General features: G+C 42.0%; 2 protein-coding genes across 16 annotated transcripts in view; one reads left to right on the top strand and one right to left on the bottom strand.

Moving 5' to 3' along the window:
• The window catches only part of RALGPS2 (Ral GEF with PH domain and SH3 binding motif 2), a 264,782-nt gene that overhangs the window by 59,793 nt on the left and 190,216 nt on the right, over positions 1-14,773 (bottom strand). The window lies entirely within an intron of this gene.
• ANGPTL1 (angiopoietin like 1) overlaps positions 2,093-14,773 on the top strand; it is a 98,717-nt gene continuing 86,036 nt past the window's right edge. For 2 of the 3 annotated variants that reach the window (XR_008846547.1, XM_056531821.1), the window contains exons 1-2: positions 2,988-3,131; positions 10,752-11,609. Coding sequence is in view for 2 of the 3 variants with exons in the window: in XM_056531821.1 (XP_056387796.1) it covers positions 10,784-11,609 (826 nt within the window). In the remaining variant the exon portion in view is untranslated. Of the gene's footprint in view, positions 2,143-2,987; positions 3,132-10,751; positions 11,610-14,773 lie in introns of those variants that run through there. The other variant, XM_056531822.1, reaches the window with a different exon arrangement.

The following is a 14,773-nucleotide window of genomic DNA, read 5'->3' as shown; positions in this document are numbered from 1 at the left end:
CATGGAATTTCATATGCAGACCAGTGATACAGTCTTTTTATGTGTTGTACATCTTGGCAAAACAATAGTTTTTCTAATATACTTCTTTAAAAAAAATTCACATTTTATTAAAGAGAACTGCCTTTGAAAATCCCATCACTAGGGGTCCCCATACCTCCTGGGACACTGATGAGTCCCACAGCTGCATGAGCGTGTCCAAGGATCATGGACACGAGATGGCTGATTGACAAGGCTGCAGAAGGAACACAGTCTGCAGCAACACTGCTGTAACACAGAGTTTTAGCAAACATGTGCCTCCAGCTATTGAAAACTACAACCCCAAGCATGCCTGGACAGTCAAAGAATGTCTGGGCATGCTGGGAGTTGTAGTTTTGCAAAAGTTGTAGGCACACAGCTGAATGCAAGACTGCTGTAAAAAAGTGTTATCCAAACAATGTACCTCCAACTATTCCAAAATTAAAAGTCCCAGCATTACAGGACTGCCTAAAGAAGACACACATGAATGACATAGAAACATATAGAACATGTATGCATAAAACACTACAGTACTTTTAGCACTAAACCTTTGCACTAATTTAGGAAGAGGTAAGTTATACACTCACCATATTGTCTTTTGTGGTAGAGTACAAGGAATCACCAATAATCTGTGTGTACAGCAGAGAGGAAAGGGTTACAGAGCAGGGCTGCCAAGCTCGCTCCTAAGAGCAGTGAGTCAGCAGAGTGAGGGGGGGTGGAGTCATCACAGTGCAGGCAAGAGAGGAACACACCCCCTCCAGAAGACAGAATGAAATGGACACTGAGCAGTGTTAATATGCTATTTTATAGTGAAATATCGGTGATAGATACATTCGAATTACACGTACACGGTCAGGATGAGGTACTGAGTAACAGTTTTTTTTGGGGGGGATCTGACAGGTACGCTTTAAAAGGAAAACTGTCACTTCTTTTCTCCCACACTATCCACAGGTACTGGTAGATAGTGCGGGAGACTCTGATTAAAATGAGCCCTACCTTGTCCGTATCTGCGCCGCTGTTCTCCTGCAATTGTAGTTTTATAATCTGTTGAAATCATCCTGTAACTGGCATGGGCGGGGCTTCGGCACTTAACGGGCACTGACGTCAGCGCCGCTTAAGAATATTCATCCCCCCTCCCTCCAGTTCTCCCTCTCTTTGCCGCTCCTAACTGGGGAGATGAATATTCATAAGCGGCGCTGACGTCAGTGCCAGTTAAGCGCCGAAGCCACGCCCGTGCCAGTTACAGGAAGATTTCAACAGATAATAAACCTACAATTGCGGGAGAACGGCGGCGCAGATCCGGACAAGGTAGGGCTCATTTTAAACAGCGTCTCCCGCACTATCTACCAGTACCTGTGGATAGTGCGGGAGAAAACAAGTGACAGTTTTCCTTTAAGGCTGTGTTCACATGTTCAGGTTTTTATTGCAATTACAGATTACAAAGCTAGGAAGAGATCATAAATGAAGGACAAATGTATTAAGGAAAGACTGGGACATCATCTCAGATCCATTCCTGGCTTTGTATTTAATAACTGCAGTTAAAAAACTGAATGTGTGAGGATCCCAGCCTTCGTGCACATCTTCATTAACAACAAGTGCATGCACTGCTAAACCGAGTATCTATGTGCACGGGACGGTTGTGATGAACAACTATCAACCAAACAAGCCAACAAAGGTGCATTGCCTCTTCACACCTACGGATGTGTTTCTGTAATTTAATAATTCAATGAAACTGCATAATGGTGTTTAAAAATAAAAACTGAAATATATATATATATATATATATATATATATATATATATATATATATATCTATATCACAAAAGTAAACATTCTAGTGTATAGGAACAATAAATAGTAAAGAAACCTCTTATTAATGCCTTCTGACTATATAAGATTAAGTGCTACATTAAAAGTTGGTCAAACCTCACAGCTTGTAACAGGTTCTCACTGTACCAAAAAAAAAAAAAAAGTCCAGAGACCCTCGCATGGTCTGGATCTCGGGTTTCATAGATTTTAATACAGAGGCACATTACATAAGACTTCCATCCCTCCCTATCTAAACAAGGACATAACGCAGAGCAAAGTCTGCTCAACACACAGTTCCGGCACAGGAGAGAACGGGAGGTAAGTGATTTGCTTATTATATCAAAAGCGACATTTTATTTAATTCAGAATGGTGCTAGCTGAAACCCTAAAAAGGTATAGTGAAAGAACACTGTAAACAAACATTAGGAGATTAAATCTGAGACTCAGCACTAACTATAGCCACATGTGCTGCGCTCCTGGAAATAAGAGCCGGCAGGACCACGAGAAGCTCTCAGGAAGAGAACACAATGCAGCTCTAAACAATGGACTGTTACATTTTATACTGCATTTTATAGTGCAATACAAGAAAAACAAAAAATGGATTTTGAAGAGCACACACATCTATGCAGGTCCGCACTCTCTGTACAGAGTTTTCGTGCAATGCTGGATCAAAGTGAACGTTGTGTATTCTATTCTTGTTTATCAACACCTAAAGAAGTCTACAGTATAGAGAAGGAGATCCCCATGAATTTATATTAATAAACAATAAAATATAAAGCTAGACAAAGTATGGAGGTTGAAAGAGCACGATGTCAATATAAAAGCTGCATGGTATTAAGTGAATAGACATTGAAGATGTAAGCAACACAATTTTATTGATGCCATCCAGTATCATCTTCAGTTTTCCGGGGACCACAACTACCCAACCAGGGAAAACGCACATCACTTTACAAGGGACCAAGTTCACAATGAGCAAAATAAAGGGATTAAAATGCACAGTGATAGGTCTTAACTTGTCTTTTGTGCTGAAGACTTGAGGGGTGCCAGCTGGCTCAGTTACCAAACCCCATGTCAGTTCAGGAATCCCTTCTTCACAACACATCAAGCACAAGGATGTGCAGAGCATTTCAGAGCGGGACCTTGCTGGAGGGAGACAACTGGAGTGCAGAGCATTTCACTTCCAACCTTGGCTTACAGATGGAAAGAAATGAAGCAGACTGCTGAAGAATTCTGATAAAGTCGTCCTCGACACCCCTTCTCTACCCTGTGCAGAAGAGGTAAAGCAGATCTCCGCTGGCTCCGAAAAGGTTGGTTTTACACAAATCTTATTGTTTTTGTAACACTTAAATGTTTAAATAAGGGAATAAGAAAGGGTCTTGGATATTAACCACAAAAGGCACATCTGGAGGCTGTTAACCCCTTCACTGACTGTAAGAATATATGCTGGCTCGATGGAGGAGCTGTAAAGAGTTATGAGAGGAAGCCAAGGGTAAGGCGCAGAAGCGAGGATGCTATTTTAGCCAATGTTGTTGGGTGTAATATGAAGTGTTGAGCTGGATGTGGTTAGCCATCATTAAATTGCATTAAATCGCAAGTCTGATGACCCATGAAGTATCTGACCGCAAAAGGATCTGACTGCTTCAAAAAATTCTACATGGATGCAAATTTTTGGGGGTCACCTTCTGGATCCTACCAGGACTCACAGTGGTCATTTACCATCAATCTCTGCAGCTGATAACTACAAATGCCTGAATGACATTGCTGTCACGTACGCCCGTCTGCAAGTAGCACGGACCGAGTCTAAATCATTAAACATTATACAGTTTTACCTTTTTTTCCAGTTTGGCTCACGAAGACTCATCTAGATGTAAAAACCTATATGTGCTACAGATGTTGTCAAGCCTCCAAGGCCCATCATTTTGATTTGTATTACATTTTTGAGGCTCTTGGCTTGGAAAGCTGTGACATAACTGCTTCCATGAGATCACTGGGCCTTTTCTCCCGCCCCCCCCCCCCCCTTTTCGAAAGCAATAAATATGAACAAATGCAAAGGAGATACCAAAATTCTGAATCTGTATCAACATTTGTTGTGCAATCTTTTTATCTGCGCCATAAGAAGGACAGATTATCGTCAATAAAGAGGATAAGTCTTGACTGACTTATACCAATCATCTGTAGGCTCCTTTGATAAAAGCCAACGTGCTACAAGTTTGTCGTTCTTTGCGAACAGACTCCTGTGTTATAAAAAAAGTGCCATAAAAACAGTCCCAGTCCTGACTACCCTTAAGGTCTGTTTTGTTTATACAAGAGCTCCCCTTGCGCACATGATGGTTCCCCATAGATTTGCTCAACAGTGAGCTTCTGTTGCTGCTAGAGAAAGCCATACAGACAGGCCTCTGCCGTGTCACCTGTCAGTCACTTTCCGATCTACATGATTTCTTTGTGCCCTGCTGTGTCAGCCCGACACATTTCCTAATTCCCCAGAAAATTGTAAAGTGTAGCTGTCATGGGAGATGGAAACCGCACTCTTACCAATGCTAGGTCTACAATACAATCTCTTGTTGTAAAGTAAAGATGGAGAAATTGGTCAAACATTTCAGAGGGCTTTAGTATTAAAGGATATCAGGATGTGCTACCTGCAGTTTCTATATATCTACAGTAGCGGTCTTCAAACTGCGGACCTCCAACTGTTGCAAAACTACAACCACCAGCATGCCCTGACAGCCAACGTCTGTCCGGGCATGCGAGGAAGTTGTAGTCTTGCAGCAGCTGGAGGTCCGCAGTTTGGAGTTCTAGTGTTTCGCATAGATCTTTTCCTTGAGATGTGATTCCTTATAGAGGCAAGTTGAAGCAATTCTGACCAAAGCACATTTTTGCAACTACCAAGCAAGTCTTTACCCCCTGTGGGGGGGAGGGGGGGGGGAACTCCGGTTGCAATAAGCTCACTGATCCCCCCAAAAAGTGGCCACTGTTCACTACCAAGGCAACCAGATCAATGCCAGAATGGATGAAGCATTTCTTCTGCCCAACCTGATCAAAACTGGTCTCGCAGACCAGAAAACCACGTTGTCACGTAATACTGGATGAAAGCTAAGTGAAATGTTACCATTCCTTGTCTGACCAGTGCTCTCTGCTGACACCTCTGATAAGGTCAGAAACTGAGCAGGCAAGGTTCGCTATGGAAATTTGCTTATGCTCTGGACAGTTCCCAAAACGGACAGAGGTGTCAGCAGAGAGCACTGTGGTCACACTGGAAAGAACTATGCAACTTCCTCTGGAGCATACAGCAGCTGATAAGTACTGGAAGGGTTAAGACTTTTAAATAGAAGTATTTCACAAATCTGTATGGTTTTCTGGAACCAGTTGATTTGAAAAAAAAAACTTCCTCGGGAGTACCTCTTTAATACCATATGGGAATGATTAACTTGTTCATTTTAGAGCCGTATTGAGCAAAATGAAAGGATTGTCACCCGTTTTATGCTTTTATGGACCTTTCAATATCTGCAGGAATGGAAGTGCACTAAGAAGTTATGATAACAGCGTGATGGCCAAGGGAGATTACAATAGAAACAGATGCTGATCTGGGTTCACATCAAAGGCCATATTCTAGATCTAGTTCTATAGAAGAAAAAGAACAGCAGTGTTTTCCATTCAGTGAGCCTCCAGCTGTTGCAAAACTACAACTTCAAGCATGCCCAGGCAGACTTTGGCTGCCCGGGCATGCTGGAAGTTGTAGTTTTGCAACAGCTGGAGGCACCCTGGTTGGGAAATACTGTTCTAGACCAAGTTATTTATTAAAAACTTGATCCGCATTAGGATGCAACAGTTACCGCTTATAGAGAGAATTGTTTTATGCTATATTTCAGCTTTTATTTCTAAAACTGTAACTTCTTCTGAAATGAATGGAAACCCTAGGAAAAAAAGAGTCAGCATTGGTAGGTCTCCGAAAACATGTGGGTTGTCATATGGGCTTTTTCATATGAACTAACTCAAGGCGGCGAAGCATGCCGGGGCTTAACTTTGATGGTATCATACCCAAATGTGACAACTATGCAGTCACGAGACACAGCGGGGAAATGTCAATATAACTGCTTTGGAAGAGAAGATGATCCTTAATGACGGCTACATTTATACTGATATATAGACATAGACAAGACATATACTCCTGCTACAGAAGAGGCCACTAGCTCACCCTCTGACAAAGCTCTGAGGTGCGAAACATGTCAGGGGGGCTAGTTGTGTTTATGCTTTAAAGTCTTTTATTGTCAATGTGCCTCTAGTTGTTGGGTGGACTGCAGACACTAACAAACACATACCATATAGAGGCCAGGAACGTTGCAGAAAATATAATACTGTTCAACAGAGGAGAGTTTTGCAGTACACTACGGATGTTCCTATTCTGCACATTAACAATACTGGTGATTTTTAACATTATCTTGTTGTGTTCTAGACTTTTACAATACACTAAATAAATGTTTTATAGTAGAATTCTTGATCGGGGTATTATTGATCCCTAAAGGTTGAGTACAGAAGAGATGCACAATGAGATACAGACTTTCCTTTGTCACATATAAACTTATCAATGTTAAATAAATGTATCCTTGCACAATTGTTGCTACAACTTTAGTGCTCTGTCATAATCTCCCAAATTTGAAACTACAGTGGTCCCTCAAGTTACAATATTAATTGGTTCTAGGAAGACCATTGTATGTTGAAACCATTGTATGTTGAGACCAGAACTCTATGGAAACCTGGTAATTGGTTCTGATGTTCCAAAATGTAATCCAAAAATGAAAAAGCGAGGATTAAAGAAATATAAGTGGATAACTAATAAAGATAAAGCAAATCCTTACATATAAAAGTAAGAAAGATCTGCTGGGAGCTGTAATCACTGTCTATGTAGAGGACAGGAGCTTCTTCAGGGTCCTGTACAGTACACAGTGTCCTAAAAAAGTAACATGGAGCCGCCCTCACCTGGTGTCCAAAGGAGCAGCTAACCCTGGCACAGGTAAAGAGTACAGAACATGCAATACCCCCCTGTACTGTAGGGGGCGCTACCAGAGAACCAGTCAGTGCATGCACTTTAGGAATACAGGAGTTTTACCAGTAAATGCCCATTCCAATTGGTCAGATCTTCTAGCCATTTACACGTTTTGCAGATCTGACCTGTCCGTACATTGTATGTTGAGTCTGGTCTCAAGTTACAATGGTCCAGAAAATACCATTGTATGTTGAAATGATTGTATGTTGAGGCCATTGTAAGTTGAGGGATCACTGTATTCCAATATCAGCACTGTCCACATAAGTATTACAGACTTGGATGACAAGCAAAGCCAGATCCCCATTAGCGCAGAAGGAGCTCCAGTTCTGTTTTCATTTCACAGGGGCCCCCGGCCAGTACAATGTGAGGTAGTAATAATGGTGATAGTGTGATTACTCTATATAGACCTCTGCTCCTAAGATTCATCTGCCCCTGAGTAATAGAATTAAAGCATAAGATAGTATAAACCAGAATTTCTATCACATAAGCCAGTGGTCTTCAACCTGTGGACCTCCAGATGTGGCAAAACTACAACTCCCAGCATGCCCGGACAGCCGTTGGCTGTCCGGGCATGCTGGGAGTTGTAGTTTTGCCACATCTGGAGGTCCGCAGGTTCAAGACCACTGGCATAAGCAATAAAGAAGCTTGGCTTGGGCAAAATAAAAGGGAATGTTTTTCCAAAGCCGACAGCCTTCCAGCGCTGCTATACCTGCAGAGCACTCTCCTGTTTATATAATAAACTTGGAATTGATGACTTAATACTCTGCAGAATTCAAACAGGAGAAGCTGGCAGACAAGAGGGTGCGGACAGCCCACCCATGTCCTCGGTCCAAACTACCACCGACTGCGCTAAATAAAATCAGAAACAACCAGAATGCAGTGCTGGGGACAACAATAAGGGACTGTTCACGTGTGCCATGAAAGCTCTTAAAGGGGCATTACAGGCAAAAACTTTTTATATATATATTATATATATATATATATATATATATATATATATATATATATATATATATATATATATATATCTCTCTCTCAACTGGCTCCGGAAAGTTAAACAGATTTGTAAATGACTTCTATTAAAAAATCTTAATCCTTCCAATAGTTATTAGCTTCTGAAGTTGAGTTGTTGTTTTCTGTCTAACTGCTCTCTGATGACTCGCATCCCTGGAGCTGTGCAGTTCCTATGGGGATATTCTCCCATCATGCACAGCTCCCGGGACGTGACATCATCATTGAGCAGTTAGACTGAAAACTTCAGAAGCTAATAACTATTGGAAGGATTAAGATTTTTTAATAGAAGTAATTTACAAATCTGTTTAACTTTCCGGAGCCAGTTGATGTATAAAAAAAAGTTTTTGCTTGGAATACCCCTTTAATGCACAAGCTTAATGTAGCTCTGGGTCACCATTTTCCAGACCATTTTTTGGCGATAATTCAGTTACTATGCACCAGCATACCATTTTTAATTATATTTATTATATATAAAAAAAAAGTGGAGTAGATTGCTTTTCCCCCCCCCCATACAGTGGGCCACTATAAAATGTTTTAATTTTTTTTTTATTTGTATTTTTTTTTACCACTGTAGCATTTTTTACCAATGGTCAAGGCATGTGCGGTGGCTGTGCAGTGATACACACTGGATTAAACTTCAGATATATGAATAACTAAATGTGAACAGAGCTTAAAGGGGCACTCTGGCGGGAAAATATGAAAAAATATAGAAAATATAGAAAATTATACAGATTTGTAAATTATTTCTATTCAAAAATCTTAAGCCTTTCAGTACTTATCAGCTGCTGTATACTACAGAGCAAGTTGAGTAGTTCTTTCCAGTCTGACCAAATTGCTCTCTGCTGCCACCTGTCTGTGTCTCAGGAACTATTCCCCCATAGCAAACCTCTTCTGCTCTGGACAGTTACTGACACGGACAGAGGTGTCAGCAGAGAGCACGGTGGTCTAACTGGAAAGAACTACACAACTTTCTCCAGGACATACAGAAACTGATAAGTACGGGAAGGATTAGTATGTTTAAATAGAAGTTATAAATCTGTATAAAACTTTCTGTCACCAGTTGATTTGAACTTTTTCCCGTGGAGTACCTGATTAAAGGAGTTATCCAGGAATAGAAAATAGAGCTAATTTCTTCTAAGGGCTTGTCCACACTGCTGAATTTCCTCACTAAATTTCCTCTACGTCTCCATACAAAATCCATGGCATACAAGTAATTTTAATACCATTAAAGCAGAATTTCAATGTGGAGATTCTGCCCGGAATCCACTTAAAATCAAAGCCCCATAGAGCTCAATAGAAGGACCTGACTAGGATTATTTTATGCTTTAAGAATTGACACATCTGTTCTTGAAGCAGAAAATAATCCTCATCAGGTACTTCCATTTCTATCAATGGAACTTTGATTCCATAACCTAAGGACAGGAGTGGAACTGTTTTTGGAACGTTGGGGGGGGGAGCTTATTGTTCCCCAGATTTAAACAAGACCTATCAGGGTGTCTCTTTATTGAGAAATCCCCAAGTTTGGCCAACTTTAAAGAAAACGTGTATATCCAAGTCTTGTTCTTATTTAAGCCCCAGCCTCAGCACTATACAGTGATCCCTCAACTTACAATGGTCTCAACATACAATAGTTTCAACATACAATGGTCTTTTCTGGACCATCGTAAGTTGAAACCAGACCCAACATACAATGTAGAGACAGTCCAGATCTGTGAAACGTGTCAATGGCCGGAAGAACCGACCAATCAGAATGGGCATTCACTGGTAAAACCCCTGTATTACTGAAGCGTATGCACTGACTGGTGTCTGGTAGCGCCCCCTAGAGTACAGGGAGGTATTACATGTTCTGTACACTTTACCTGTACCAGGGTTACCTGCTCCTTTGGACACCAGGCGAGGGCGACTCCATTACTTTTTTAGGACACTGTGTACTGTACAGGACCCTGAAAAAGCTTCTGTCCTCTACATAGACCAGTGTTTCCCAAGCAGGGTGGCCCCAGCTGTTGCAAAACTACAACTCCCAGCATGCCCGGACAGCCAAAGGCTGTCCGGGCATGCTGGGAGTTGTAGTTTTGCAACAGATGGAGGCTCCCTGCTTGTGAAACCCTGACATAGACAGTGATTACAGCTCCCAGCAGATCTTTCTTACTTTTATATGCAAGGATTTGCTTTATCTGTATTAGTTATCTACTTATTTTTCTTTAATCCTCACTTTTTCCTATTTTTGGATGACATTGTGGTGGCTTCAGAACCAATTACCAGGTTTCCATAGAGTTATGGTCTCAACATACAATGGTTTCAACATACAATGGTCATCCAGGAACCAATAAATATTGTAACTTGAGGGAGCACTGTATACACTGTCAAAATGATGGACAACAAGTCAGAACCTAACAGTCCCCATAGTAAGTCAATGAGGTCCAATGGGCACCAGCGCTACTAGTCATGTTACACATCCGGAAGGGTGGTTTTCACAGGTGTGAACACGGCCTGAACAAGAAGACACGTTTTATGTAAATATACAATGCACGTTCCTATAGCATTATATTCACTCCTTTATAAAGCAACAGCCTTTTTTTTTTTTTTTTTTTGAGCTTCTTAATGGTTGTATGGGGAGAAGGAAACGGAAAAGGTTATCAATGGTAGAAGCCTGAGACATACGTAACATGAAATGCTAATATGGGACTGAAAAACCTTCTTCAACTATGGAATTCTCTTGAGTTTTTTTTATTTTTTTTTTATAAGTAATAAAGTTTAACAGCAGCTCATAAATTTAGCTTGGAGGAATTTTGCTGAAAAGTCCAACATTACACAATAGCGAGAGGGGTTTACCTCAGCCAAAATAAGTAACTTTACCTTTTTTCTGTTTTAGTTGCCTGGACAACAGCTTCACCCCTGGGTACGATGGAAAAAACCTTCTGGACCTTAGGGGTGGTGTTAATATCTCTGGTACCTTTCACATACTGCACAAGCAGCGACTTCCAAAGCAGGAAAGGAACTTCCAAAAGAGTTTCCCGTTCTGTGGGCAGTACAGACGCCAATGACGGTAAACGGTGTGGATACACATTCATGGTGCCTCAGCAGAGGATCACCGGGCCTATATGTGTCAGCACCAAAGGGCCCAGTCCAAGTAAGGACCAGGTAACAAGAATGGATTTGGAAAACCTTAAAGACACTTTAGCTAAGCAAAGGAGAGAGGTGGAAATGTTACAAGTGGTAGTAGATGTGGATGGGAATATTGTGAACGAGGTAAAATTACTGAGGAAAGAGAGCCGCAATATGAACTCCCGGGTCACACAACTCTACATGCAACTCCTACACGAGATCATTCGGAAGAGGGATAACTCTCTTGAAATATCTCATTTGGAAAACAAAATCCTCAATGTAACAGCCGAGATGCTGCGAGCCGCCACACGCTACAAAGAGCTGGAAACAAAGTACGCCTCGCTAGTGGATTTGGTCAATAACCAGTCTGCCATTATCTCATTGCTGGAAGAACAGTGCATGAGGGTTTTCTCCAGGAGGGATCCCCATGGTTCACCACCATTGGTTCAAGTGGTGCCTCAGCACATCCCAAACAGTCACCAGTACACCCCGGGATTAGGAGGTAGTAATGAGATCCAAAGAGATACAGGATACCCCAGGGTAAGAGACAGCAGACAGCCCCCGCAAGCTCCGGCACCCACCATCAGCCCATTCCGGGTTCCTCCAGTTACTATCGTCAATGAAGGTAAGCTAAATATATATTTGGAGAGATTTGTCAAAACATGTGCATAGGAAAAGTGGAGCAGTTGCCAACAGAAACCAATTAGATTTCTTCTTTCATGTTTAAAAATACCTCTAAAAAATAAGAGAAGCAATCTGATTGGTTGCTATGGGCAACTGGTCAACTAATCCCCTGCCCAGGTTTGGCTAAACCCCCATTTGTGTGTGTATGTGGAGGGGGTTGTCCTGTTTCCTGTAAAGAACTAATGGGCCAGTCTGCAGCACTTTCCTTTAATGCATGACTTTAGCATAATGACTTAATATAGCGGCACAATCTGATAAGGTGAGCAGGGGTCTCATTCAACAGATGATCCTCAGTACTGTCCCATGAGTCTATTTTTTCCTATTAGGGGTAATCCGAAGAAAATACATTTTTCCAAATCAACCAATGCTATGAAAGTTATTCCAATTGGTATATTATATCTAGTATATTATTAAAATAATCAAATCATCCAGTACTTCTGTCCTGCAGGAAGATGTGTAAGTTCTTTACAATCCAACACAGTGCTCCCTACTGTCACCTCTGTCAATGTCTGGAACTGTCAAGAGCACAGAACTGAACAGTTCCTGACACAGACAGAAGTGGCAGCAGAGAGCACTGCGTAGGACTGGAAAGATGTAAACAACTTACTGCAGAGCATTCAGCAAAAAAAGTACTGGAGATTTTTTAACAGGTCATTTACATACAGTTTTCCAGCCCCAGATTATTTAAAGCCTATTAACCTATTAAAAGATAATTTATTAGAAAAAATATTCCCATTTTCCGACAAACTAAGCCGTAAGAATAATGGCCGATGCTGAGGCCGGAGGTGTTCTGTAGACTATTAGGTCACATTACATGCTGTATCCAGTCCAAGAAAAACAACTAGGGAATGATAAACTCTACTAAAGCAGCAAATGCTTTTACCAAAGTTTCTCTACCGTGGAAAGTATTTCTAAGAAAATATTTCAAGGGTGTTTTTTTTTTTGCGGGTGTATCATTAATATTTTTTATGCCATACAATACGGCAAGAATACGCACCTGCAAAGGAAATTCATATGTTAGTGAAAACAGGTGCAATATTACTTCGTGGCTGCAGTATATCAGATGAGATTAAAGTATTGTTCACATACCCTCTGTAAGTGGTGTACAATATCCGGAATGTGTGGGTGCAGCGTGCCAAGTAATAACTCAGCCTACTGTTTCCCAACCAGTGTGCCTCCAGCTGTTGCAAATAGAGATGAGCGAACTTACAGTAAATTCGATTCGTCACGAACTTCTCGGCTCGGCAGTTGATGACTTTTCCTGCATAAATTAGTTCAGCTTTCCGGTGCTCCGGTGGGCTGGAAAAACGTGGATACATTCATAGGAAAGAGTCTCCTAGGACTATCTGTATCCACCTTTTCCAGCCCACGGGAGCACCTGAAAGCTGAACTAATTTATGCAGGATAAGTCATCAACTGCCGAGCCGAGAAGTTTGTGACGAATCGAATCACTGAGTTCGCTCATCTCTAGTTGCAAAACTACAACTTTCAGAGTGCCTGGGAAGCCATAGACTGCTTTATTAAAGAAATTGCCCTAGTGTTGTATAAAAGTGCCCATGTTTACAACTATTTTTTGTTTTATTTATTTTTTATGAAGAGGTGCTGCACAAGCAGGGTCAACAGTCTGGGTTTCACAGTGTGGTCAGATACTTTTTCGGCTGGGGTGACAATATTTTGGTTAGTATTTGGTACTCATTTTGATCAATATTTTCAGCAAAAAAAAGGATTGGAACTAAGAGAAAAAAATATTTCTTTTTACCTTTTGGTGTTTTGAATCCACTTCTGGTTTTGGCACTACATGTACTACATGGGAAGCCAGCCTTACTATGGAAAAGGGTATCTTAAAAAGGGGTTTTCTGGGGGAGAGCTTAAAGGGGTAATCCTGGCCTGAGATGTTATCCCCTATCCAACGGATAGGGGATAAGATGTCTCACCACGGGGGGTCCCGCAGCTGTGGACCCCCGCAAACGGCCGTCACGCAGCCTCCCATAGACTTGCATAGCGGGGGGTGACGTCACACGGGGGAGGAGTCGCCACCCGGCTGTTTGAGCTGCACGCCGCAGTGCCAGCTCGCAAACAGGTGGGTGGCGAAAACATGATTGCTGGGGTCCCCAGCGGCGGGACCCCCACGGTGAGGAATCTTATCCCCTATCCTTTGGATAGGGGATAAGATGTCTCAGGGCTGGAGTACCCTTTTAAAAAGGTCCTCAGGATAGAGGATAAGGTATAAGTATTGGATCATTTGAGTGGGGAAAGGGTGTGCACTGTGACCTCCCACAATATTAAAGGGGTACTCTGCTGCTCAGCGTTTGGAACAAACTGTTCCGAATGCTGGAGCTGGCCCGGGAGCTTGTGACATCATAGCCCCGCCCCGTCATGATGTCACACCACGCCTTCTCAATACAAGTCTATGGGAGGGGGTGTGAGGCAGTCACACCCCCTCCCATAGACTTACACTGAGGGGCAGTGAGTGACGACATGAGGGGGCGGGGCTATGACATCACAAGCTTCCGGGGCCGGCTCCAGCATTCGGAACAGTTTCTTCCAAATGCTGAGCAGTGGAGTAATCCTTTAAGAAGGGGGACCCAAACAGTGCTCAGCTATGTTCAACAGCTCCAAAGACAATAAATGGAGCATTAGCGTGCATGCGTGACTCACTTCTCCATTTCAAGACAAGATTCAGGTCCCCAGCCTCAAGATCGTGCGGGGTCCAGCAGATAAACCCTGCGGTCTGAGACTTGTGCATAGGAGACCCCTTGAATGCAATGGCAAAGAAGACCTCATTCCAATTAAACTGTACAGCAGAGACATACAGGGTGGGCCATTTATATGGATACACCTTAATAAAATGGAAATGGTTGGTGATATTAACTTCCTGTTTGTGGCACATTAGTATACATGAGGGGGGAAACTTTTCAAGATGGGTGGTGACCATGGCAGCCATTTTGAAGTCGGCCATTTTGAATCCAACTTTTGTTTTTTCAATAGGATGAGGGTCATGTGACACATCAAATTTATTGGGAATTTCACAAGAAAAACAATGGTGTGCTTGGTTTTAACGTAACTTTATTCTTTCATGAGTTATTTACAAGTTTCTGACCACTT

The sequence above is a fragment of the Hyla sarda genome, chromosome 7 (genome assembly GCF_029499605.1).
Source record: "Hyla sarda isolate aHylSar1 chromosome 7, aHylSar1.hap1, whole genome shotgun sequence".
Lineage (NCBI taxonomy): Eukaryota > Metazoa > Chordata > Amphibia > Anura > Hylidae > Hyla > Hyla sarda.
The sequence above is the reverse complement of the archived record's forward strand: the minus strand, read 5'-3'. Positions and strand labels throughout refer to the sequence as shown.